The following is a 21,150-nucleotide window of genomic DNA, read 5'->3' as shown; positions in this document are numbered from 1 at the left end:
TTTGACTCTCTCACAAACAATCTACAATGGAAGACGAAGTTGCTGCCGTAAGTTTGCATCCCTTTTGATCTAGAAATCATTAGCCCGAATTCACGCTCATATATCTTCAATCAGCTCGTTATTGATAATGGTTCCGGAATGTGCAAAGCCGGTTTCGCTGGTGATGACGCACCTCGTGCTGTAAGTGTCTAATCAAAGCCAAGACGACTATTTTCAGATCAGATTGTTGCTGGAAGTCGTGATTATAACGACATCAACTTCATATGGTATCTTATGCTCACTCTATCCTGTCTCAAAGGTCTTCCCATCCATCGTTGGCCGCCCTCGCCATCAAGGTGTGATGGTCGGTATGGGACAAAAGGACTCATATGTTGGTGACGAAGCTCAATCCAAGCGTGGTATCCTTACCCTTCGCTACCCTATCGAGCACGGTATCGTCACTAACTGGGACGATATGGAAAAGATCTGGCATCACACCTTCTACAACGAACTCCGTGTTGCTCCTGAAGAACACCCCGTACTCCTCACAGAAGCACCTCTCAACCCCAAGTCCAACCGCGAGAAGATGACTCAAATTATGTTTGAGACCTTCAACTCCCCTGCTTTCTATGTCTCCATTCAAGCTGTCTTGTCTCTTTACGCCTCCGGTCGTACCACTGGTATCGTTCTTGATTCAGGTGATGGTGTCTCTCACACCGTCCCTATCTATGAAGGTTACTCCCTTCCTCACGCCATCCTTAGATTGGATTTGGCTGGTCGTGACTTGACTGACTACCTCATGAGAATTCTTGCTGAGCGTGGTCACACTTTCACCACCACTGCTGAACGTGAAATCGTCCGTGATATCAAGGAGAAGCTCTGCTATGTTGCCCTTGATTTCGACCAAGAAATGCAAACTGCTGCTCAATCCTCCGCTCTTGAGAAGTCTTATGAACTTCCTGACGGTCAAGTCATTACCGTTGGTAATGAACGGTGAGTTCTTGATTTTCCAGCTATATGTCCAGCGCGAAACCAAATCACTCATATCTCTGTATCAACAGTTTCCGTGCTCCTGAAGCTCTTTTCCAACCTTCCCTCATTGGTCTTGAATCCACTGGTATTCACGAGACCACCTACAACTCCATCATGAAGTGCGATGTTGATATCCGTAAGGACTTGTACTCCAACATCGTCATGTCTGGTGGTACCACAATGTACCCCGGTATTGCTGACCGTATGCAAAAGGAAATCACCGCTTTGGCCCCAAGCTCCATGAAGATCAAGATCGTTGCTCCTCCAGAGCGTAAGTACTCTGTCTGGATTGGTGGTTCCATTCTTGCCTCCCTCTCCACTTTCCAACAGATGTGGGTCAGCAAGCAAGAATACGATGAATCTGGTCCTTCCATCGTTCACCGCAAGTGCTTCTAAGCGACTACATTATATACAGCCATTACGCTGTATGTTTTACTACTGTTTATTGCACAAGCTGACAAGGTGTGCAAGTCTGTGAATCGCGTTTGGTCATTTTTCGTCCACCATTGTCAGTGTACATCACTTTATATCGTCCAATAAAATCTGCCGTTTTGCACCTTGAATCTGATTGATCTGTGTGAAATTCATTGTGATTATGCTAGCAAAGACAATTTAAAGGGAAAACGACGCTATACATTGGTATCAAACTAAGTGCCAATCTGGACAGCCCTATCTTATCCAACTGACTGGACTAAAGAATAACGTGAATAGCCTCTTGTACAATGAGTGCCAATATGGCCATGAATACAGTGAGTAAGAACGGGCTATTTGATGAAACAGAGATACCTTCACTCTTTTTATGTTTTGCTGAAGTACAGTTCACGGAGCATTGGAATGCCATGGATGAGTAGTTCATCGATACATCGTTTGGTGGACAAGCGTCGAATGAATTGGGTTGCATATGACAGAAGGCTAAAGCTGGCGGGGCAACAATCGAAGGGAATGTCCCGGACAATGCATTGTAGTTCAGAGTCAATATCTGCAGCTGGCCACATAGACCTAGCTCAGCCGGCACTGCGCCATCCAATGCATTACGACTGAGGCGGCTATTCAGACGATTGCATTTAGTAAGAACGTAATAAACAGTACCACATGGTATGGAGAAGAGCGACTTACAGGTTACGAAGGTGAACGAGATTGCCTAGCTGAGGCGGTATAGATCCAGTGAGGTTATTTCTTGTCAAATCGCTGGTGATAAGGAAACAAGATAAGTACAGTATCATATCTACAAAAAGTTTACACATTTACACCTCTACTCACAGAACTTGCAAGTTAGGTAGATTACCCAAACTTGATGGTATTTGGCCGTTTAATGACTGCGACCTCATGGATCTAAATCAACGTCAGTCAGGTGGACATAAGAAACGCTGCATTTCTTTTTAGAACTTTTTTTTAATAGTTTGGAGTAGGTTACATACATGGTGACCAGTGCAGTGATGTTTCCAAGAGATTCAGGAATAGGGCCCGTCAGTTGATTTTTTGAAACCCTTCTGCAAACCGATCGTACATAGGTCATTACAATTTCATTATAGACAATGAGACAGTGTCAGAAACTTACAGTGATTTCAACGATGGCATGATACCGATATTGTGAGGCAGAGATCCCGTGAATGCGTTACTGCTCAGTGACCTGGTGTTGTCGCAGCGGGCTCAGTATCTTGGTGATAGTCCCATTTGCTACAACTCTCTCTTACACTTACAGTGAAACAAGCGATCGATAATTCGCTATGGATGTTGGAAATGGACCGGATAATTTGTTATTGCTCAAGTCCAACGTCTTAAGAAGTGGCAAATTTGCCCAGCTGTCGGGGATGGTTCCATTGAAAGTATTGTTTGCGAGATGGCTAATGAAAAAAAGTCAATTGAAAGCTGTTTAAAGAGACGAGCATGCGCTTGATTGGCTTACATGCTAGCCAAGACAGGCATACTTCCTAATGAGGCCGGTAACAAACCACTCAACTGATTGAAGTTGAAATTTCTGGAAGGAGACGCCAACAGCGATCAATACCAAATGAATACCAGGTACACAAAACTGATTAAAATTAGCTCGTCCTGCTTACAATGTTTGAATAGCCAAGCCTGCTGCTATTGAGTCTGGTATACCACCAGTCAAATTGTTATAGCTCATGTCTCTGAAACCTTTTCATGTTAATAGCAATGTCTAAAAAATACTCTATACAGCATACAACTCACAAATGGACCAAGTGAGGAAAACTCTGGAAAGTACTTGGAATAGAACCAGCTAGATTGTTTCCTATTAATGTACTGTCAAGAGCTAAATATGAGTGTCTGTACGGGAAAAGGGGTTGTTTACCAGGCTTTCATCTTACATGCGTATAACTCCTCCTACTGGGTTACAGTAAACTTTAGCCCAGGAACAACAAGAAGTCATGTCATTATTCGTCCATCCGGTAGAATCTAACCATTGTGGACCGCCAAGCGTAGTATACCACTGTTGGAGAGCACTACACGATATTTTTAGCTGGTCAAGTTGTTGTTGATTCAATGTTTGATTGGCCGCGAGTCCCGGTACATTAGAGATGGCCGGGGGACTAGCAGGCGTAGCTGGTGATGGGATATCTGTTGCCGAAGAAGATGGCATAGAGGTCGATGGTTCACTGTCTGAATCGACCGATGACGGGGTTTCGGTTATTGAAGGATCGGTGGTAGCATCGCTGGAACTATCCGTTGCAGAATCGTTTGAGTCGTCATCGTTGTCTGAACATCAAAAATGAATGAATGGTACAGACATATAGGGATTAGAAGTGTAACTATCTTTACCTTCAGCGTGAACGGTCAGTAAAAGAAGACTGAAAAATAGAATCCACCAGAAGCGATTTTTCATTACAACGAATAACTGGGGAGTTTATGAATGAGAAACAAGGATGGGTAATATCATTGCACAATCAAAATATGCATATCATATACTTGCGGCGGTGTCGCCATAAGTTGTCCTCCGCTTGCCCTTCCATTCCCCTTACTTTGCGCGCTTAGGTAGTAAATCATACTCTGATTTTCTTTTTTTAACAAACAATGAAAGATTCAGCTCGACGAGGACGGGTGTTGCATGTGTTCAACTTGGACCACGCTTCCGTCTTTTTCATTGATCTTATGTTTTAGTCAATTCTTTTTAATTTCAACAGAAGGATAATAGGGATTGAAGGTTGCCGAAGGTACTGCAAGTCAGCATTTGGGGGCTTGCAAGGAACCTATTTTTGATCCCTGTGCTAAAAAAAATTCTTTCCATGCCAGCCAATCGCTATTCCGCGTGGCAGTGACGTTCCTGACCTTCAAGGGTTTCCATAGACTTTTATTTGTCCTTCCTTGCTTACAATGACTGGAATCAAGTTCAGAATCGCTTTGATTTGTGGCCGAGATCTCGCTGCTGCGTAAGTTCGTTTGCCACTTCTCATTACATGCTACCATTCTCTCACCTGTGTTTTCGAGTGAGCACGGTCCCAACTTTATACCGGAGCGTGTACACGCGAACGGAGATTCAGTGTTTGACAGCGCTCACTTCGTACCTGACCATCAATACCTCCTCTAATATAGTGACAAGACAGGATTTTCAGACCCATATGGTGTTATCCGAGTCAAGTAGGTATTCGCAATAATAGGGGATGGAAGTGTTTCACTGTACCCCTTTTAATTGTTCATTGTTGCTGGCCAACTCAGTGAAAAGAAATATACCACGCAATATATCAAGCAAACTCTGAATCCAGATTGGGATTTTCACTTTGACATCAGTGTTTCACCGTCTCGAGCACCGAAGCATATCGCTGTGACGCTCTGGGACAAGGACAAATTTGGTAGAGACTTTATGGGTGAGCTGATGATACCCTTTCGAAATGTTTTCGATCGAAACCAAGGTGATTCCTTCGGTGGGCTTCCCATGAACTACAACGACCCAGCAAATCAACCTTCATGGTTTTCATTGAACAAGCGTAGTGAGAAAGATAACGTCAAGGGCCAAGTCATGATGAAGTTTGGCTTCGTAGAAGATGTCATCCGCAGTCCCACCGAGTATGTGTGACATGAATTTTTTTTTGTCTTCACATCTCGTTACGATTTCCTCCTAACCGTCTTCCTTTATATTTGGCTCTCAGGTACGCAAGATACTGGGATGAAATAACCCGATAAACATCTCAGCCAAATACAAGCATTGTTTTTATATATAGATAGAAAACCTCATCCAACAAAAACCACATTACATATGTTTTGAATTCATCCATATCCCCTCCACATATATGAAAAGACTTTGACTTTGCCTCTCCGTATATGTTTCCGGTTAATTTATCTAAGCGGGCTAAACTCAAGTGGCTTCAAGATGGATGATTGCATCTTGTTGATCAAACGGACTAGACAGAAACAAAAAAGTCAGTTCGATCCTATAATGTGTGTGTAAATCTATGGTAGGAGGCTTACCAGTATTAGTGACGGTTTCAGCCCACCCATCAACTTGCCAAGCGTCTTCACGGGTGATCTTGCGAGTTTGTAAATCAGGATATGTCCACATATGATGAACGACGTTCAAATCTCCCAATTGACTGAACCAGGCTCCAACAGGTTCACAGAACTGACGACGGCAGTCCAAACCCTTGCGCCAATGCATCTCCCATTCGAGTAAATTTCCAGGCTGTTTATCAAGTATGGCTGTGGGTTAGTCAACCGTTGCTAGAAATCATAAAACCTATAACATTCCATTTACCCTCAATTCATATCTGCGGAGTTCGTAGATTCCGTTAGTGACCCGTGGCGGAGAAGTTGCCCAGAAAGAGAATTCAAGCATCATCGTATTTTCACGAGATATCAACAGGGGGCGAATGTCCCTCATAAATCTTTGATATTGCTGACAGATCAAAAAGTTAAAGAATGCCAACCTAAAATCTTATAACACTAAGATGTACTTACAGCATCCTGTTGTAGCCGTTCCATAGTCTCCTTATGACCAGGGTATCCTTTGTATTCCCAAATATGAACTTGAAGAAAAGCATATAGGTTAGCCCCAATCTCTGTACGTGACCGCAGAAAGCACTGAATTATCCTTTACCAAATGTATCTTGCTGTCCAATATCTGTTGACCAACTTCCACACAAATGCACGTTGTTGGCAGGATCGTTTGCTATGCGGGGGAAGTGCTCTGCTCTGTTAAGTTGACGTCTGTGTTAATATTTGAGCTTCCATAATGCGCCAGAACCTTTACAATACGTTACATGAGAGCCGCGTACTCCTCCACTCGGTCAGGCTTCACTTTGTGTCCTGTTGTATCACGTCATAAGTAACCGTAGTCTCTAATGGATAGAGCATTCAATGGCCGCTCCTTCCCCACACTTTGCCGAAGAGATACTCACTTTGCAGTTCATGAACGTATTTGCCTCGCGCCAGTACCTTGGAGTGGGTAGCCTTTTCCTCCTCCTTAGACTGTTTAGAGCCGTAGAGAACGCTTTCCAGAATACCTCCAGCTTTGCTCTGTGTTGGTTCGTCGTCTCGACAGAGTGGCGTGTGCGAGAGCGGTGCCAAGGAGGTTGAAGTAAATGGTCGTCGCAAAGTAGAACACACAGCTGCGCGAGTAAGTAATGAGGATGAGCGTGCCAACATTACAAAGTGTCAAAAATAAAGTATCAAGCTGTTAAACCAGTATATCTTCGGCTTGAGCATCGCTTGAATTCATATAGTGCATGATTCAGTCTCCGCAGTCACGAGACTGTCCTGGCGCCACTTGCTCACTATGGTCCTTTCACCAGAAGCGCACTACCACGCCAATCTAGTATAACTCAGGTAGTGGCATATGCAAAGTATCTCATGAAATTGAAATAAGAATAACATCAAAACGTTGAAAGACTAGCCTATATTGACAACTTGCAAACTTTTGAACAAAATGCCATACAAGTGAATAAGGAACATTGGCTTTTGAAGGTGTGCGGTGGGAAGAACCTTTTTCAAGGTGAAGAATGTAATACCTTTTATCGTGCAGTGAAGCCATCATGAGAAATCTTGCCGTGAACAGACAAGACGAAGTTTAGCACAAGCAGCATTTGCTTGGACCAAAATCTTCTTATAAACGATAGTAGAGAATGTAGACAATGTATTATAAGCAGCTCAGCTCATTCATTGTCACTGCAGAAATGACAGGTTTAGAGTATTCACTAACAAAACATGTAACCTCTTTGTCCGCAGCTGACCTCATATTTCAAAAGCTGCGTGACAGAAGATGTCTCTAAAACGAGGTCGATGTGAAATCGCCTAATGCTCTGGTCTTCTGCGTGTGAAATCGATCCGTCTGCATTTACAAAGGGTTCTACAAGGTCAAGGTTGTAATTTGATTGGTTGAAACTCTTGTCCTTCTGTGGTGTGCAACGACTGCGTGACAGAAAGTTGGCTGTAAAGTGGAGCTTGATTGGCCCAATGTCTGGCGCACCCTGTGCACGACAGGCCTTAAGAGTTCTATGGCTGTGTGACGGAAGCCAGCTGTTGCTATTGAAATCAAAGTTAATTGGCTGAAACTCTGTTCCTCGTTATGCACAACAGCATAAGAGTCTGCATAGCAGGATTGGTAATATGCAAGTATGAGGTTGGAGTTGATTGGGCTCAAATGCCGAGTAAATACAAATGAAATAAACTGTTAGCTGAGAGATTGTAAAAAAAAAAAAGTCTGCCTTCAGCATTTCAAGCATAAAGCTTGTATTGTTGAAACTTAGGTTAAATGTTTTTTTAATTTCATCAGATACCATCAAAGTCATTATTGTCCAACAGTTTGGCTCAGCTTGGCATTGACACCACTAATCATGGCATCCAGGTCTTTCATGTCCGAATGGCATATTGAAATAACGTGCGCTAAACCATCATGCTGACTGCTCAATATCTGAAAGGAGTGAAAGTTAATTAGTAGCCCAACATTAGAACATAAGGAATACTGTGGGTTAGAACTTACTTCAGATATTGCGTGAACGTCCTTTTCGCTTGTTAAAGCCCATTTTTCCGTCAGCACCGTGTCCCTTTGGTTCTCACGTACATCTTGCACTTGATTCCACAAGTGGTTCAAGTTTTCGTTAAACTGTGCTGATCTCTGCAACTCCATTTCCGCCTTTTCTAACTGAAGCCTCAGCTTGTCCTCATCAATTTGAATAGGGAATCCCTTGCTTCGCAAAAGTTGCGAGTTCTTCATGAACTATGTAGCGAGTGGTGAGTTCCGTATACCATTGCAATACAACAAAAAATATATTCCATAAGAACGTACCTGTATTGTTCTTTGAGTAAGGTCTATGTGCCGTCTTTTATGTTCGGCTAATCGTGTCATTGTCTCCAGGATATGTTTCCGTTGAATTTGCTCAATTTTTTGGTTGATTGCCTAAACGTATATTTAGAACCCAAATACAATGCGCCGACGTTTTTGCTTCTAACTAAGTTACTGACCTCCAACCTTTCCTTGAAAACGGCACATGTCCTGTACTGTCCTTCCATTCTTTTCCGAACGTCATCAAACCCAACAGCCAAAGTAGGAACCATGCTGTATTGAAAAATACTTTTAGATTTCGCCTCTGTACCCTGTATTACGCGATGGGCAACTTACCAAGTTGGGTCCGGATTGTTGCGCATTGCCTCTGCCCATAAATAAGGATCAATATCGGCTGGTTTAGCATATCGGTGAACCTCATTAGGATGAACCATATTATAAAAGAAATGCTGGAGAAGATTACATCCGTCAGATATGGATATTGATGATATATACACCGGCATGAAAGATTACTTACCTTGAAATAACAGAGGGGTGATTTGGTGTCCCACTTTGCCTTTATTAGCGCTAGCTGTTGCCAAGTCTGCATGTCTTGTTGTTGGCTGGGTATATTCGCATTTCCTCCAAATGTAGATTGATTTTGCTCTGGAGTACGTGTTAAATGACAATTAGAACCAACTAAATATTAATAGAAAACGCGTATCATAAGGTTTCATACGTGGTTGAGTAAAAGAAATTTGGAGAGTAGATGCCGGATTGGACGCTGGTGCTGTTGCTCCAAACGAGAATGCCGGCTTAGACTGTGCGGCGTTTCCAAATGAGAGGGAAGGCGTTGATTGCGCTGCATTTCCAAATGACAAAGAAGGCGTTGTCTGTGCTGTGTTTCCAAACGAGAATGATGGTGCTGATTGAGCTTTATTTCCAAATGAAAAAGAGGTTTGCCCCGCATTTCCAAATGACGTTGCGGGTGTCGTTTGCGCCGAGGCTCCAAACGATAATGATGGTGTCGATTGTGCCGCGGCTCCAAAGGAAAACCCAGATGTATTTGATGCTGGCTGGCTCACTGCTATCTGATAGTGTTAGAATGTTGCTTCTGAAAGGCAGGCAGGAAATTAGTTTAGGAGAAACGTACCTGCTTGTCCAAATGAAGGTGTAATCGTATTTGATGGCTGAGAGGAGCCGAAGGAAAAGGTGGGGTTTGCTGCATTGGTTGCTGCAAGGTAAAGGTTAACAATGATGTGAGCTGCAACTTTTGCTATGGGCACTAACCTTGGCCAAAAGGAGACGCTTGCGCTCCAAAGGAGGTTGCAGAGGTGGATAAATTACGCTGATGCATTGAGAGAGGACTTCTGTGCTACTTTACACTGATCGGCGATGCGAAATGTCGAAGGTTAAAAACTTCTGTCACCGGCGATCTCTATACTGAACAGTCTCCTCGAGATAAGTTATCTGTTTACGCCAATCCAAGCTACTGCTGCGCGTAGTGAAGTATGATGTTGATTCTAGCTGACTCTGGGTACCTGAGATCAATAATGAGTATCGTTAGATCAAGTCGTAATCCCAAGAATCTGACAAAAACATAGCCAGAATAAAGCAAATTACCTGGCACTTCGGTTTTATGTTGGAAGAACGGCAGTAATGTCAAACGCTTTGGCGAAGGATGAGAGTAAGAGTGAAATCAACGAAGTTTGGTACAAATGCTGGCGCACAATTCACGACTCAAAAAAAAAAAAACAGAGCTGAAATCCCCGCTGGAGCAAAGACCTGCTCTGTACCAGATATTGTTACGTTCCATATCATTAACCTTCACACTATCTATCTTCACCGCAATTTTGCGCATTTATTTTCATTCAGTATAGCCAGGGCGGAGAAAACAAAATTGTTAAAGTGCGTCTACTGACGAAAGTGCCTGGACCTTCTGAGGCGAGTTATGCAAAAAAGTAAGTTTAGCGGAAGTCAGAAGCATTTCTAGCAATGAACTCATCGCTCAAAATGAATAAGGTAAATGCTCAGCAAAGCGCAGTAATGAGAAGCCAAATAAAAGTTAGCGGACACTTTTGGACACACTATTAGCATTTGATCTTTCTATTTATTTCAAAACAGGTATTGCGTCGTTGACTCTAACAAACATAAAACACGAGGGCATATGTATAAAGATATTGCCGTCAGAATTTATGTAGAGAGATGGATAATTGACCTGTTAATAAAGAAAACTGTTTTCGCTACCAATCCAATACGAAGTTCTTGTTGTTATGCAAGATATCCGGCCGGTGACAGAGGCGAGAAGAAGGATATGACGTCCTTCGGAAGGCAATCGGCCCACCAAACATCACGAGGCCAAATACGTGGCTGTCAACAATAATTAAATAAAAGCGAGGTAGGTTGCAAGTAGCCTTCCTCGAATCAAATTCATCCAGGAGAATATTTGAACACGGACCAACCGAGCAATCCAAACGTCAAACATCTCAAAGCGCTCCGCTACTTCGACTTTTGGCAAAAGCACTATTATCCGAACCGTCTACGCAATCATCCATATGACTGTGTATCTTGATCAAGCTGCAGCTAATGCGCTATTTTCTCTGCAGGATATCTGTATAAATCTATTTCTATGCTTTTTGACGCTCGCTTTGTCGTATTATCTTAAAGATTATCAGGTTTGGCAACTCAGTTCTAGTTCAGGGTTCTACACCCCGAAGACTATCCTATTGGCCTTACGTAGTAAGCCTATATTGCTCTTGTGGGTCGTGACCGTAGCTTTCAATGCATTGTGGTCAACATTAGCAGCCTCGATATGGAAGAATCAGACGTATTTGCAGGTGCTATCGGAGCCTCAAGTGATTCAAATTGTTGGCTCTTATGCTCAGGGTAATGTGATAACGTTACCGCCTTATCAAATACCAGATGCGGTCGCATATGGTTATAATATAACATGCTCAGCGTTTGGGACTTGTTATAACTCCACTGAAGGACTTCAGGGAGTATATCCAGAACAAGATATGAAGAATCTGACGACGGGTACAATGGAAGTACTCTCGCGACCAGACCCAGGATGGGTGACGGACTTCAATATGTCTGAAGTCATCAACTTGTCAGTCGGTGGTATACGTAATCCCATACCTTGCTCGCCCGGACGACAATTTTGCACCGCCTTCAACAGCTCGGCCGAGGGAACAAACATGGTACTGGCGAATGATCTTAGATTAGATGTGAATATGGTGAAATTCTCTGAGGCTTCAGGGGTTCATCCCCTAGCAGGAAGTATTAATTGGCCAAACATATACGAGACATTTACCACAGGCGAGATCCGGACAACTTATGCTGCAACAGGTGTATATTTTGCTGGCGTTAATAATAGCGTAGTGCTATCAGATCTAGTTGTATACATTGAACAGAATTCCACAGCACGCGTCTGGTCAGGAAACTTATCTACCATACTGCAGAACTTCAATTTCAGCACCACACTGTGCGAAGGTGAACCATTATGCGCAATCAACATGGCAGAGATAACCGGTTCTGCTAGATTAGCTAGGGTCAGTATTGTAAACGACGAGTTTCGGCTGGAGAGCATCAACGTCTACATGTCATATCCCCATACTACTACTGTGGCGTCCGTCAACATGTCAATCACCGGGTATAGTACAAAGTTAGGAGACGTGTATAATTCAACAAATGTGCCCAAAACGTGGAAAAATTCTTTGGTATTTAGCAATACTAGTACAGGAGACAAAAGGCAAGACACTAAAATTCTTAAACAAGGGCAGATAGACACAGTGTTTTACACATCGTATGGATGGAATGGCGCTACTGTGAGCCGTTATAAGCGCAAAGGAAACGGCGTGCAGATCAATGCCAGTATGATAGTCATAACCGTCTTAGCAGCAGTAGTAGCGATATCAGCCTGGTTAATGCAGAGGATTGATGGCCTGAGTGCGTTTGGACCACCGCTGGCATTGTCTATTGCTGGTCTCGTAGAACAAGATACAGCCAGTGACAATTCACCTGATTCAGACAAAGACGTTCAGCTGAGACGCTCGTCTAGTAGTTCTCGTTTGTTTCTTACTGTCAATGGTAAACCTTTGATGACAGCTGAAGTAGCGTTAAACGAAGGCTTGTCACTGATGAACAAAATTGAAATGGAGAGGAAAACGACAACGATTGACGTAATACTACCATGATATGAATGATCAATCGCATATGCTGAGCTCAGCGATAACTATTTGGTCTTTTATTGTAACTTGCTTAAGCATGAAACAATCTGAAAAAGTATCCTTCAAGATGTTGAGTCGAGGACTCATTCATACATTATAATTGCTGTCGGAAAATGGAAGGTCTCAATCTGCTCTCATTACCTTTATATTATACAAATGTGTCAATGTTATATAAGTAACTCAAATAAATGCCTTTCCATTTAATATCAGATTTTTAAACTAATTCTTTACATCCGTGGCTTTATAGCTACCAGTTGGATCTAATTTATTACTGAGCTTCACTCTACTCAGCACACGGTAATTTGACCTTTGTCAACTTTAAAAAAGGCTATGCAAATTATATAGCAAGCGTGAATTAGCATTAGTATGAAGACTTGCGGACTAAGTTTTTCAGCATATCTTCAAGACAAATATATCTTTTAATACCAGTACTGCACGGCTATATCATGTCGACAAGCCAAGCGCTATAAAAAAAAATGAGTTGGGCGGCGACCAACAATTTGAAGCAGCGCGTCTCATGTCGTTCATTCCACAAGCACTTGCATCTGGGGCATTCGCTGCATTAGCGTCTGTCTTTGCGAAACTATTTACAGACTCCAGGACAGCCTACTTTACACAAATATTGATAGACCTACTACCAGTGACACAACAAGATGCTCTAAAATCATATGTAAGTGCTGATGTTCAAAGTGGCCGCATATCGATTGAAATAACTCATATGGTGAAATAGATTCTTCTGTTGGTGCGCTTGTTATGCTTCCTTTTAATATTCGCATGCAACTCCCTTATGTGGACAATATTTACCAAAGCCCTGAATCGAGCGCCATCCTCCACTTCGGTGTCGGTTGTAAATAGTGCAGCTAATTTCGGTGTATCGGTAAGTATTAAGCCGTGGGCAGGAACTAAGTAAATCATATGGAGTTTAACGGCATTCGTATATGGACAGGCTCTCTCAGGCTACGCGGTTTTTGGTGAACCTTTGGCCTACAGCTGGTGGCTAGGCGCAGCATTAATTATAACAGGCACACTACTACTTACGCGGTCGCAGACTAATGCCAGCATGAATAAATCTAAAGTAGAGTAATGCCTATGGTGTCTCATTGATGTACAATAAACATGTGTTCTTCCTATTTGACGCGTTGATCTTCATGATGTCTTCGTCGACACGTTAAAGACAGCATCGATTAAGGTTAGTGAAACAATTACGCTTTCGGTAGATTCCTGCTTTATTCGCTACAAAGGGTAGGTGATAAAAATATTTCCCCATGAGCTTAAAAAGCGAAGGTGATGGTTACTCTCTCACACCATCTCTTTCAAGAACATGCTACTTCTCTGGACACTCTCTGCTCTTTTCGCTCTCACTACAGCAACCACAACGCAAGACAGCTGGAAGAGTGATATGTTCCTTCAAGGCACTGTCAAGTCTGCAAGCCCTCCTATCCAATACTGGCGGAGTGGGTTCTCTGTCAATCCCAATGGCGACATCATAATTTTTACCCCTGGCGCTGGACTGGACCACCATTCTTTTGACGCTCAAGTTTTACCCCTTCTTCTTGCTGGCCATCGTGTAGTGACTTACGACCCTCGGTGCCAGGGCATGAGTCAAGTGTCCAACGTCACTGCCCGGGGAAGCTGTACTATTACCTTTGACCTTATGCTCCAAGACATGATTTCTATGATGAAGTAAGAAAAAGCTGACTAGATGCTTTTAAATAAGCTGCTAGCTAACTATACTATTGCGTTCTTTCACTTGCAGTGATCTACAAATACCGTCCAAACAAGCCGTTTTGCAGGCTGGTCTCTCCATGGGTGGTATGGTGGCACAACAGTTTGCAAAAGTATACCCTAACAGAACTAAAGCACTTATCGCCATGGATTGTGGACCAAACGAGGTTCTGCTACCTTGGATGCAATACTACCTGGCCACCCCGCTGGACACTCTCATTGCAGGTGACAATAATGCTTCGTTCAATGCTATCCTGAATACCTCAAACAATACCATTGCTCGACAAGAAATTTATCGAGAGCTCTCTGAATCCGGTGATGCTGAGATTGTGAAAGCTATGAAAGCCTGTGCAGAAGTAGTAGTAGATGATCCGACTTACACTAGATTGAACATACCAGAATTACTCCTCTATGGCCAATTGGATGGGCTGACAAATACTTCAATGATTGAATGGTACAACCGGGATATAGCTAATCCACACATATCTTTGGTTTCTATTCCCAATGCCGGCCACGTCAGTACATTGGATAACCCTGAAGGTGTAGTCACTGCTTTGATCGACTTTCTCAATACCATCAAGCAATAGAACTTTTACACTATAGATGCCGTAGGCTCTATCGTAAAGCAAAATTCATTGTTTTACTGATAATTTTATTACAAAGCTTACTATTATACACGTTTTAGCATCTTTCATTATAAATAACAATAAATTATAGATTATTTTATTTGAAACAGTCGGCCGTGATACTCTTTGAAATTCCAATCTTTAAGAAACAGTCACAGTTTTTTCCCAATTTTTCAGTTGGCTGGCTTCATTTTTTTGCAAGTTTTTCAGTGTGCTTTAAAGATCTCATGCCTTCGCTTGTCGAACATAACACTAAAATGTCAAGCGATGCGGCAAAATTCCCCCAACTAATGAAAGATCTCGAGTCAAAAATTGATGAGGTCCAAAACCAGCTGAAGCCTATATTACAAAAGTAGGTCATAGCTCTGTAATGCACAATCTGATTGATCCCTGGAAACTTACATTTCTTTGCCATGTAGAGTTGCCGATGGAGAAATCAAAACGTCGAAAGGCATATCGTTTTTGGAAGTAAAATACCAGCTACTTCTTCAGTATATTGCCAACTTGGCTTTCATAATCCAGCTCAAACTTTCCGGAAAGCAAGTGGAATCACACCCCGTCGTCCAGTCATTGATTGAGCTTCGAGTTATGCTGGAAAAGATGAAGCCTGTTGAGCAGAAATTGAAATACCAAATAGACAAGGTTGTACGGACAGCGGTGGTTGGAGATCAGGATAACGAGACGAACAATGGTGCGGCATCTGCAGGTATGGTTTTTTGGTCATCAGCTGAGTGATAACTTGAATGTACGGATTTTAATCCATATACCTGAACAGTTAGCGATCCTCTTGCTTTCAAACCTAACCCAATGGATCTGGTAAACAAGGCTGGAGATGAGGAAGAAGGTACGATTATATTAGACAGTGATGTTTTGAAAGTCCCTGCCAATCTCTAAATTGCTTCTTGCCTTGTAGATGAAGTTACCGACAAATCTGGTGTGTATAGACCACCTAAACTCGCACCTGTTACATACGATGAAGATCTTCGCAAATCATCTAGAAAAGAAAAGAACGCGAGCCGTCTTGTTGAGAAGGCATCACGCTCTCGTATTATGCGAGACTTGATGGCCGAGATGGATGATCGCCCAGAAGAAGTGGACGCTTTGGGTGGTGTCAATGAAGGCATGGGCTTCGGTGACAGCCTTGATCGACATATCCAGGAGAAGGATAAATACGAAGAGAACAATTACGTTCGTCTTGCTGTCACACGAAAGGAGAAGAAGCGACTCCAAAACAACAATAGAATGCGCTTCGATAATGAATTCGATGTGAGAATCTCACTTCATCGCATATGTTTATTATACACTGCCAATGCTAATATTATATTGTACATTAGAACCTCAATGATTTCAGCAATCTCGTTGGAATTCAAGATGTGGAAGAGCAGGAGAATGAGCGTATGAGAAATGTTATGAACAGAAGAAAGCGAGATGAGGTATGTTAGGTCAAGATATAGCCTGACAAAAGTGATATAGTGCTAAATTGCCATATTTGTTAATGTTACAGGGTCCTCGCGGAGAAAAGCGATCACGGGAAGATCAAGGGTTGTTTGATAATATGGATGAAGCGGGTGATATGAACCGATTCCAAAAGCAACGACGCCATATGAAATCAAAGTCCAAGAAGAAGGGACGTAGATAGAACCATTTTTTATTGTACATTTCGCCTATTGCATAAAACATCACATATTGACACATTTTAAAACGATGGTGCGAGTGAAGGGCAAAATAGATCAATTCACGAGTTAATTGATGCAAAGAGGCTTCGCATGATGCAAAGAGTCGCTTAGGCTAAATACCCTCAAGGGATGTAGTGGGTAGAACAACAATTAGATGTATACAAGAACCAGTTATGAAAGACAAGCAATCACATGAAATGTGTTAGTGACTTGCGTATACTCAATACTAAGCATGTAACTCAATCTTACTTTCTTTGTTTTTTTCCATTTTATAGGGTACTGGGGTAGGGGTTTCGCTTAGTATCGTAAGAGGATGCCTGTATGAACGCTGTTGCGGATTGGCAGCACGCTGATTTCATGTGGATTGAAGCAGCGTATAGTTTTGCAGGAGGTCAAGGCTTTTATTGATTTTTCATTGATATGTCATTTATATACTTTATGGTTCTAAACGCTTGGGGTCACGGGGGAACATGCTGGATCGGCGAATGTTACCAAGTCCCATGTAAAGCATAACAACACGCTCAAGACCGATACCACCACCAGCGTGAGGAGGAGCAGCAATCTTGAAAGCATCAAGATAAGGTTGGATGTGGGCCATGTCGACACCGTGGACCTTGCATCGCTCTTCTAAGAACTTGGCATCGTGGATACGTTGCGCTCCGGAGAGAATTTCCTCGCCACGCATGAAGAAATCGTATGAGTTGGAGTAGTTGGGATTCTCAGGATCGGGCATGGTATAGAATGGACGCACAGCCAATGGGAACTTGTCGAGCATGTAGAAATCGGTGTGGTACTTTTCCTTAACGAGCTTTCCGAGGAATCTCTCTTGTTCAGTGCTGTAAAAGAAACATATTAGAACGCAGTCCTTCTTCTACCAAAGCAAAAGCCTTTCCTTCACTGACCTCATATCGTCGTAGTCACCAATCTCTACGCCGGCTTCGCGAAGCATAGCGATACCATCAGCAAAGTTCAATCTGAGGGACTTGGGCAAGAACTCAAAATCCTCAAATGGCATCTGGCGCTTGACAGCCTCAAGTTCAGTGTTGAACAATTCCTTCAAACCGGTAAAGATGCTGACAAACATTTCGTCAAAGACATCCATTACTTCATGGTAATGCTCTTCGAAAGCCATTTCCATATCAAGACCAACGAATTCTGTCATATGGCGATGGGTATTGCTGTTTTCAGCGCGGAAAACGGGGCCGATTTCGAAGACACGGTTGAAGTCACCAGCAATGGCCATTTGTTTGTACAACTGAGGAGATTGGGCGAGATAGGCCTCGGCTATTTTCAGGTTATTACATGGTGATACACTCCATAACTTTCAATGACAACTTACTGTTGAAGTACTTGATGCTGAAGACATTGGCACCACCTTCTGATGGAGTAGCAATAATCTTGGGGGTGTGAATCTCGGTGAATCCACGCTTGTACAAGAAGTCACGGAAAAGGTGGCAAACACCGGATTGGATTTTGAAAATGGCATTTCCAGTAGTGGTCTAACGGAACAAAGAAAGAGCTTAATTACGACATGGACAACCTCACAGTTATGACGGATAAATGCCTTACTCTCAAATCAAGGACGCGGTTGTTCAGGCGAGTGTCAAGAGCGACACGGGAGAACTGAGCGTCTTCCTTCTCCATTTCAGACTCAGGACGAGATGCATCTTCCAAAGAGAAAGGAAGACGGGGTTCAGCTTCGGAGATGATATGGAGTTGCTTGATCATCAATTCAGCATCACTGATAGTACAGCTCTTGATATCCTCAGCAGCCTTAACGATATCAGCTTCAACCAGGACAATGGACTCGACAGGAATGCTATGGTCAAATGTCAATATGGCAAGTCGCCTGATCGAGGATGAACGGATTTTGCTACTTACTTTGAGCAGAATTTGATCATTTGCTTGCTAGCCTTGTCATCATCAGTGGTGAGAATACCCTGGATGGTGGAGACGCCTTGACGGAAAACAAAAAAGCACAGCTTGGAGCTTTTGGCACGAGAAGTTTGGATTCTAGCGCGAAACAAGATGGTTTCACCAGCACGGGGGGCGTTGATCTTGGTGATATCCTCACGGTGACGGCCTACAGTGAAGATTAGTACCAACATAATAATGGGGTTACATACATAAATCCCTACTTACCGGTACGCTCTTGTGACTGGTTCATAGGCAACTTGCCGTACTTTCCAGCAGAGACATCCTAGTTTATTCGGTCAACCTTCTGCGATCGTAATAGCCCAACAACGTTTGCTAAATCAAACTTACAGGTCCTTCGTTGGCAGCTTGCTCTTGAGCAACTCTGGCTGCAGTTTCGGCCTTTCGTGCCGCCTTTTCTCGTTCCTTCTCGAGCTTTTTCAAGGCCTTCTTTGACAATGGCTTGCCATCCTCGCTGGAGATGAAGTCAGTATACAAACCTCAAATCAAAGAGAGCGTAGTCAGGACGCTTACCCCAAGACAACTTCTTCGGTTCTCTGCGTAAGCTCTTCAATTTGAGCGTTGGATTGTTCTTCCGCACTCATGATCTATTATTTTATGCTGAGAGGAGACTGGTATTGCGAGAAGGTTTATTTTATTCAAGTTGTTGGGAGAAAGAGCAGTCACGACGTGACGTTACAAATTTGACAAGCCATGACTCAACGGTTCAGCAGCTGCTTTACATAGCTTTAGCAATACTGTGCACCATTTCCTATAATAAAAGTCTCAGTATACCAATGATGCGCTAGTACTCAAAAAACAATTGCAGACAATTACCTCTTTCGAAATCAAATGGCATGTCTTTTCTATCAGTCCCAATAGTGAGTTGATATCGCTTGACCAGTCATTCAGAATCTGGTTTGCAGTCTTGTTGACTTGGAAAGATATGATACCGGCTGGTCGATCAATTTTGGCATGAATGGTTTTGGAAACGACCAGTTTGGACAAGAATTCTTCGGCGTCCTATTGTAAAACATAATTAGTTAGCCACATGCAAGTTGAGGTATCCACACCAGCGATAATGTACCTGTTCGTTCAAATCTAGCAACTGCGTTAATCGCTTGGTAGTGATGCGTGTGTAATATTTAGCAATAACTCGGATATTGTGCTCAATCACTCGCTTATGGAGTTCGCTCCATCGCTTTTGACCCGCCTCGTCTTTTGGTGAAAACACTTCGGTCTCCTTCAATGTGGATCCATATATCTCCTCAATCTTTGGCCAGCGCATCAACTCATTCGTTACAAAGCATTTTGCAAGGTCACTACAGCAACATAAAAAAACAATTAGAGATCGCTCTTCTGGTGCCCATTACACGAACAAGATCAGCTGCTTACTTGTACAATTGGATCTTGCTGACATTGGGGTCGCTGTATATACGGTGCAAGAGATCAGATTGTTCATTGTCATAAGGTGCAAGGACAATGAACAAAATAACATTCTTGAGAACTTCAGTCCATTTCTTTTCGTCATCTTGGATTGATTTGGTATCGTACACTGCTCGATAAAATTTACAGACATTGAGATATTGCTCTTCGTGCATGGCGTGTTGTATCATCAGATCGTAGAATCGAAGTTTCAAATCCTGAATGTCAAAACAAGTCATCAGTAAAAGATCTCTGTACGCATATTCAAGAAGTCGCTTGAATCTGTACCTCATTTTCTTCCTCCTTGAAAAATCGAGTATTAATTTTCTTGGACATAATCTGAGTTCTAGTGTAATCACGCTTGGCGAGGAGTAATCTCATTTGTTCCAAGATGAAGTCGGTTTTCTCTCGCTTTTCCATAGATCCAAATGTCTCCACTTGCAACTCCTGCAAGATATCTGCTGCCTCGTCGATCTTTCCTTCATCTTCTCTGATCTTGGAAAGCATTCTCGTCAACCTTGCTCTCTCAACTTCTACAAAAATTTTGCCCTCTGTAACTGTACGAAGTGTGTCAATGAGTTCTAGTTTCGTTTCCATGTCGGGAGTGTCATCAAGATGTGACATGGCTTCTTGCACCATTTTGGTAGTTGCCTGTTCAAGCGATGCGTTCGTTAACACGATTGTCATATTTGATGTAGTAATACGTGGGTATAAAGTGGAATTACATACCCCCTTGAGCTGGCCATGCTTCTTTGACAAAAGTATAACGTGTTCGTTAAGCAATTTCCAATCGCGAGCTTCGTAGCATAACTTGACTACTTGAACGAGGATTCGACCAGTAGATGACTGATCTGCAGCCTATAACTTTGGTTTAGTGTCACCATGTCGAGCAAAACCCTTGACATTCCCACACTGCTTACCATACGAGCTTGTTTCTCGAGAACCAAGAGTTTCTCCAAGGCTTCCTGAAGCTTTCCTTGCTAAAGCAGATAAAAGAACATGTCAGTTATCGCGATCCCCTGCATTTCAAGAAATACGTAGGTAATCTTACCTGTTGGAGGCTCTCAGTCTCCGGAAGAAGCTGGTCTACCTGAGGACTAAAGTCCTTATCCATTTTCTCTAGTTTGCCGTCTGACATAGTTGTGTTCAGTAGTAATGAATCGAGTGCTTTACGCAGACGCGGTCAGTGCCTTTGGAATTACGACGACAGGTGGATCTGACATCACGAATTGTACAATTATTGAATTTTTTCTTGGAAACAATAGATTGCACGTTGAGCCATTTGAAACTGCGACAAATAAGGTACAATTGTTGATAAAATTTAGCAGCAC

General features: G+C 42.7%; 12 protein-coding genes across 12 annotated transcripts; 6 read left to right on the top strand and 6 right to left on the bottom strand.

Moving 5' to 3' along the window:
- Positions 1 to 19: 19 nt before the first annotated feature.
- On the top strand, positions 20 to 1,407 carry K450DRAFT_246391 (actin; the record flags this gene model as incomplete). The annotated part of the gene is made up of 4 exons (XM_051589913.1): positions 20 to 47; positions 115 to 180; positions 299 to 972; positions 1,041 to 1,407. The coding sequence occupies exons 1-4, from the start codon at positions 27 to 29 to the stop codon at positions 1,405 to 1,407; spliced, it is 1,128 nt and encodes a 375-aa protein (XP_051443569.1). The 5' UTR covers positions 20 to 26.
- A 136-nt stretch (positions 1,408 to 1,543) lies between these two features.
- On the bottom strand, positions 1,544 to 4,138 carry K450DRAFT_246376 (uncharacterized protein). The gene is made up of 11 exons (XM_051589912.1): positions 3,793 to 4,138; positions 3,342 to 3,729; positions 3,205 to 3,276; positions 3,072 to 3,143; positions 2,918 to 2,989; positions 2,712 to 2,855; positions 2,570 to 2,641; positions 2,430 to 2,498; positions 2,272 to 2,343; positions 2,128 to 2,199; positions 1,544 to 2,057 (listed from the first exon to the last, which is right to left on the bottom strand). The coding sequence occupies exons 1-11, from the start codon at positions 3,854 to 3,856 to the stop codon at positions 1,703 to 1,705; spliced, it is 1,452 nt and encodes a 483-aa protein (XP_051443568.1). The 5' UTR covers positions 3,857 to 4,138; the 3' UTR covers positions 1,544 to 1,702.
- A 152-nt stretch (positions 4,139 to 4,290) lies between these two features.
- K450DRAFT_246362 (uncharacterized protein) lies at positions 4,291 to 5,237 on the top strand. Its single transcript, XM_051589911.1, has 4 exons — positions 4,291 to 4,400; positions 4,564 to 4,608; positions 4,687 to 5,034; positions 5,118 to 5,237. Exons 1-4 carry the CDS (start codon positions 4,345 to 4,347, stop codon positions 5,149 to 5,151), a joined length of 483 nt encoding a protein of 160 aa, XP_051443567.1. The 5' UTR covers positions 4,291 to 4,344; the 3' UTR covers positions 5,152 to 5,237.
- Positions 5,175 to 6,671, bottom strand: K450DRAFT_246356 (uncharacterized protein). The gene is made up of 7 exons (XM_051589910.1): positions 6,363 to 6,671; positions 6,225 to 6,270; positions 6,062 to 6,156; positions 5,923 to 5,990; positions 5,720 to 5,860; positions 5,437 to 5,647; positions 5,175 to 5,369 (listed from the first exon to the last, which is right to left on the bottom strand). The coding sequence occupies exons 1-7, from the start codon at positions 6,607 to 6,609 to the stop codon at positions 5,305 to 5,307; spliced, it is 873 nt and encodes a 290-aa protein (XP_051443566.1). The 5' UTR covers positions 6,610 to 6,671; the 3' UTR covers positions 5,175 to 5,304.
- Positions 6,672 to 7,262: 591 nt separating this feature from the next.
- On the bottom strand, positions 7,263 to 8,131 carry K450DRAFT_246352 (uncharacterized protein). Its single transcript, XM_051589909.1, has 2 exons — positions 7,943 to 8,131; positions 7,263 to 7,873 (listed from the first exon to the last, which is right to left on the bottom strand). The coding sequence occupies exon 2, from the start codon at positions 7,749 to 7,751 to the stop codon at positions 7,527 to 7,529; it is 225 nt and encodes a 74-aa protein (XP_051443565.1). The 5' UTR covers positions 7,752 to 7,873; positions 7,943 to 8,131; the 3' UTR covers positions 7,263 to 7,526.
- K450DRAFT_246351 (uncharacterized protein) lies at positions 7,463 to 9,294 on the bottom strand. The gene is made up of 8 exons (XM_051589908.1): positions 9,249 to 9,294; positions 8,964 to 9,147; positions 8,763 to 8,890; positions 8,582 to 8,694; positions 8,462 to 8,465; positions 8,249 to 8,359; positions 7,943 to 8,179; positions 7,463 to 7,873 (listed from the first exon to the last, which is right to left on the bottom strand). The coding sequence occupies exons 3-8, from the start codon at positions 8,832 to 8,834 to the stop codon at positions 7,751 to 7,753; spliced, it is 660 nt and encodes a 219-aa protein (XP_051443564.1). The 5' UTR covers positions 8,835 to 8,890; positions 8,964 to 9,147; positions 9,249 to 9,294; the 3' UTR covers positions 7,463 to 7,750.
- A 2,055-nt stretch (positions 9,295 to 11,349) lies between these two features.
- K450DRAFT_246343 (uncharacterized protein) lies at positions 11,350 to 12,456 on the top strand. Its single transcript, XM_051589907.1, has one exon. The coding sequence runs from the start codon at positions 11,422 to 11,424 to the stop codon at positions 12,418 to 12,420; it is 999 nt and encodes a 332-aa protein (XP_051443563.1). The 5' UTR covers positions 11,350 to 11,421; the 3' UTR covers positions 12,421 to 12,456.
- A 504-nt stretch (positions 12,457 to 12,960) lies between these two features.
- On the top strand, positions 12,961 to 13,583 carry K450DRAFT_246342 (uncharacterized protein). Its single transcript, XM_051589906.1, has 3 exons — positions 12,961 to 13,123; positions 13,184 to 13,330; positions 13,400 to 13,583. The coding sequence occupies exons 1-3, from the start codon at positions 12,971 to 12,973 to the stop codon at positions 13,535 to 13,537; spliced, it is 438 nt and encodes a 145-aa protein (XP_051443562.1). The 5' UTR covers positions 12,961 to 12,970; the 3' UTR covers positions 13,538 to 13,583.
- A 237-nt stretch (positions 13,584 to 13,820) lies between these two features.
- On the top strand, positions 13,821 to 14,841 carry K450DRAFT_301024 (uncharacterized protein). The gene is made up of 2 exons (XM_051593733.1): positions 13,821 to 14,136; positions 14,210 to 14,841. Exons 1-2 carry the CDS (start codon positions 13,853 to 13,855, stop codon positions 14,763 to 14,765), a joined length of 840 nt encoding a protein of 279 aa, XP_051443561.1. The 5' UTR covers positions 13,821 to 13,852; the 3' UTR covers positions 14,766 to 14,841.
- A 173-nt stretch (positions 14,842 to 15,014) lies between these two features.
- On the top strand, positions 15,015 to 16,607 carry K450DRAFT_246338 (uncharacterized protein). The gene is made up of 6 exons (XM_051589905.1): positions 15,015 to 15,156; positions 15,224 to 15,510; positions 15,580 to 15,648; positions 15,718 to 16,070; positions 16,139 to 16,237; positions 16,309 to 16,607. Exons 1-6 carry the CDS (start codon positions 15,032 to 15,034, stop codon positions 16,441 to 16,443), a joined length of 1,068 nt encoding a protein of 355 aa, XP_051443560.1. The 5' UTR covers positions 15,015 to 15,031; the 3' UTR covers positions 16,444 to 16,607.
- Positions 16,608 to 16,786: 179 nt separating this feature from the next.
- On the bottom strand, positions 16,787 to 19,346 carry K450DRAFT_246327 (uncharacterized protein). The gene is made up of 9 exons (XM_051589904.1): positions 19,232 to 19,346; positions 18,929 to 19,166; positions 18,746 to 18,869; positions 18,623 to 18,680; positions 18,362 to 18,563; positions 18,050 to 18,299; positions 17,820 to 17,979; positions 17,383 to 17,764; positions 16,787 to 17,316 (listed from the first exon to the last, which is right to left on the bottom strand). The coding sequence occupies exons 2-9, from the start codon at positions 18,997 to 18,999 to the stop codon at positions 16,917 to 16,919; spliced, it is 1,647 nt and encodes a 548-aa protein (XP_051443559.1). The 5' UTR covers positions 19,000 to 19,166; positions 19,232 to 19,346; the 3' UTR covers positions 16,787 to 16,916.
- K450DRAFT_246324 (uncharacterized protein) lies at positions 18,929 to 20,985 on the bottom strand. The gene is made up of 7 exons (XM_051589903.1): positions 20,871 to 20,985; positions 20,740 to 20,799; positions 20,108 to 20,677; positions 19,790 to 20,037; positions 19,482 to 19,716; positions 19,232 to 19,417; positions 18,929 to 19,166 (listed from the first exon to the last, which is right to left on the bottom strand). The coding sequence occupies exons 1-7, from the start codon at positions 20,955 to 20,957 to the stop codon at positions 19,134 to 19,136; spliced, it is 1,419 nt and encodes a 472-aa protein (XP_051443558.1). The 5' UTR covers positions 20,958 to 20,985; the 3' UTR covers positions 18,929 to 19,133.
- Positions 20,986 to 21,150: the final 165 nt, after the last annotated feature.

The sequence above is a fragment of the Umbelopsis ramanniana genome, assembly GCF_025399195.1.
Source record: "Umbelopsis ramanniana AG unplaced genomic scaffold K450scaffold_37, whole genome shotgun sequence".
NCBI lineage: Eukaryota > Fungi > Mucoromycota > Umbelopsidomycetes > Umbelopsidales > Umbelopsidaceae > Umbelopsis > Umbelopsis ramanniana.
Note: the sequence above shows the minus strand (reverse complement) of the source record. Positions and strands in the feature narration are given on the sequence as shown.

Excerpts from the sequence above, each read along its gene's own strand:
- K450DRAFT_301024 (XM_051593733.1), top strand. The coding sequence starts at position 13,853 with ATGTTCCTTCAAGGCACTGTCAAGTCTGCAAGCCCTCCTATCCAATAC. Across the intron at positions 14,137-14,209 it reads GACATGATTTCTATGATGAA|TGATCTACAAATACCGTCCA; the intron begins GTAAGAAAAAGC and ends TTTCACTTGCAG.
- K450DRAFT_246342 (XM_051589906.1), top strand. The coding sequence starts at position 12,971 with ATGTCGTTCATTCCACAAGCACTTGCATCTGGGGCATTCGCTGCATTA. Across the intron at positions 13,124-13,183 it reads AAGATGCTCTAAAATCATAT|ATTCTTCTGTTGGTGCGCTT; the intron begins GTAAGTGCTGAT and ends ATGGTGAAATAG. Across the intron at positions 13,331-13,399 it reads CAGCTAATTTCGGTGTATCG|GCTCTCTCAGGCTACGCGGT; the intron begins GTAAGTATTAAG and ends GTATATGGACAG.
- K450DRAFT_246338 (XM_051589905.1), top strand. The coding sequence starts at position 15,032 with ATGCCTTCGCTTGTCGAACATAACACTAAAATGTCAAGCGATGCGGCA. Across the intron at positions 16,071-16,138 it reads GCTTCGATAATGAATTCGAT|AACCTCAATGATTTCAGCAA; the intron begins GTGAGAATCTCA and ends ATTGTACATTAG. Across the intron at positions 16,238-16,308 it reads ACAGAAGAAAGCGAGATGAG|GGTCCTCGCGGAGAAAAGCG; the intron begins GTATGTTAGGTC and ends TTAATGTTACAG.
- K450DRAFT_246376 (XM_051589912.1), bottom strand. The coding sequence starts at position 3,856 with ATGAAAAATCGCTTCTGGTGGATTCTATTTTTCAGTCTTCTTTTACTG. Across the intron at positions 3,144-3,204 it reads TTTCCTCACTTGGTCCATTT|AGACATGAGCTATAACAATT; the intron begins GTGAGTTGTATG and ends AAAAGGTTTCAG. Across the intron at positions 2,344-2,429 it reads ATCACTGCACTGGTCACCAT|ATCCATGAGGTCGCAGTCAT; the intron begins GTATGTAACCTA and ends ACGTTGATTTAG.
- K450DRAFT_246324 (XM_051589903.1), bottom strand. The coding sequence starts at position 20,957 with ATGTCAGACGGCAAACTAGAGAAAATGGATAAGGACTTTAGTCCTCAG. Across the intron at positions 20,678-20,739 it reads TCGAGAAACAAGCTCGTATG|GCTGCAGATCAGTCATCTAC; the intron begins GTAAGCAGTGTG and ends CCAAAGTTATAG. Across the intron at positions 19,717-19,789 it reads AGCAAGATCCAATTGTACAA|TGACCTTGCAAAATGCTTTG; the intron begins GTAAGCAGCTGA and ends ATGTTGCTGTAG.
- K450DRAFT_246327 (XM_051589904.1), bottom strand. The coding sequence starts at position 18,999 with ATGAGTGCGGAAGAACAATCCAACGCTCAAATTGAAGAGCTTACGCAG. Across the intron at positions 18,681-18,745 it reads AAGCTGCCAACGAAGGACCT|GATGTCTCTGCTGGAAAGTA; the intron begins GTAAGTTTGATT and ends CGAATAAACTAG. Across the intron at positions 18,564-18,622 it reads CCAGTCACAAGAGCGTACCG|GCCGTCACCGTGAGGATATC; the intron begins GTAAGTAGGGAT and ends TCTTCACTGTAG.
- K450DRAFT_246352 (XM_051589909.1), bottom strand. The coding sequence starts at position 7,751 with ATGACTTTGATGGTATCTGATGAAATTAAAAAAACATTTAACCTAAGT.
- K450DRAFT_246351 (XM_051589908.1), bottom strand. The coding sequence starts at position 8,834 with ATGCAGACTTGGCAACAGCTAGCGCTAATAAAGGCAAAGTGGGACACC. Across the intron at positions 8,695-8,762 it reads CACCCCTCTGTTATTTCAAG|CATTTCTTTTATAATATGGT; the intron begins GTAAGTAATCTT and ends AATCTTCTCCAG. Across the intron at positions 7,874-7,942 it reads ACGTTCACGCAATATCTGAA|ATATTGAGCAGTCAGCATGA; the intron begins GTAAGTTCTAAC and ends CACTCCTTTCAG.
- K450DRAFT_246343 (XM_051589907.1), top strand. The coding sequence starts at position 11,422 with ATGGTACTGGCGAATGATCTTAGATTAGATGTGAATATGGTGAAATTC.
- K450DRAFT_246362 (XM_051589911.1), top strand. The coding sequence starts at position 4,345 with ATGACTGGAATCAAGTTCAGAATCGCTTTGATTTGTGGCCGAGATCTC. Across the intron at positions 4,401-4,563 it reads GGCCGAGATCTCGCTGCTGC|TGACAAGACAGGATTTTCAG; the intron begins GTAAGTTCGTTT and ends CCTCTAATATAG. Across the intron at positions 5,035-5,117 it reads GTCATCCGCAGTCCCACCGA|GTACGCAAGATACTGGGATG; the intron begins GTATGTGTGACA and ends TTTGGCTCTCAG.
- K450DRAFT_246356 (XM_051589910.1), bottom strand. The coding sequence starts at position 6,609 with ATGTTGGCACGCTCATCCTCATTACTTACTCGCGCAGCTGTGTGTTCT. Across the intron at positions 6,271-6,362 it reads ATACGTTCATGAACTGCAAA|GACACAAAGTGAAGCCTGAC; the intron begins GTGAGTATCTCT and ends GTGATACAACAG. Across the intron at positions 5,648-5,719 it reads TCCGCAGATATGAATTGAGG|CCTGGAAATTTACTCGAATG; the intron begins GTAAATGGAATG and ends CTTGATAAACAG.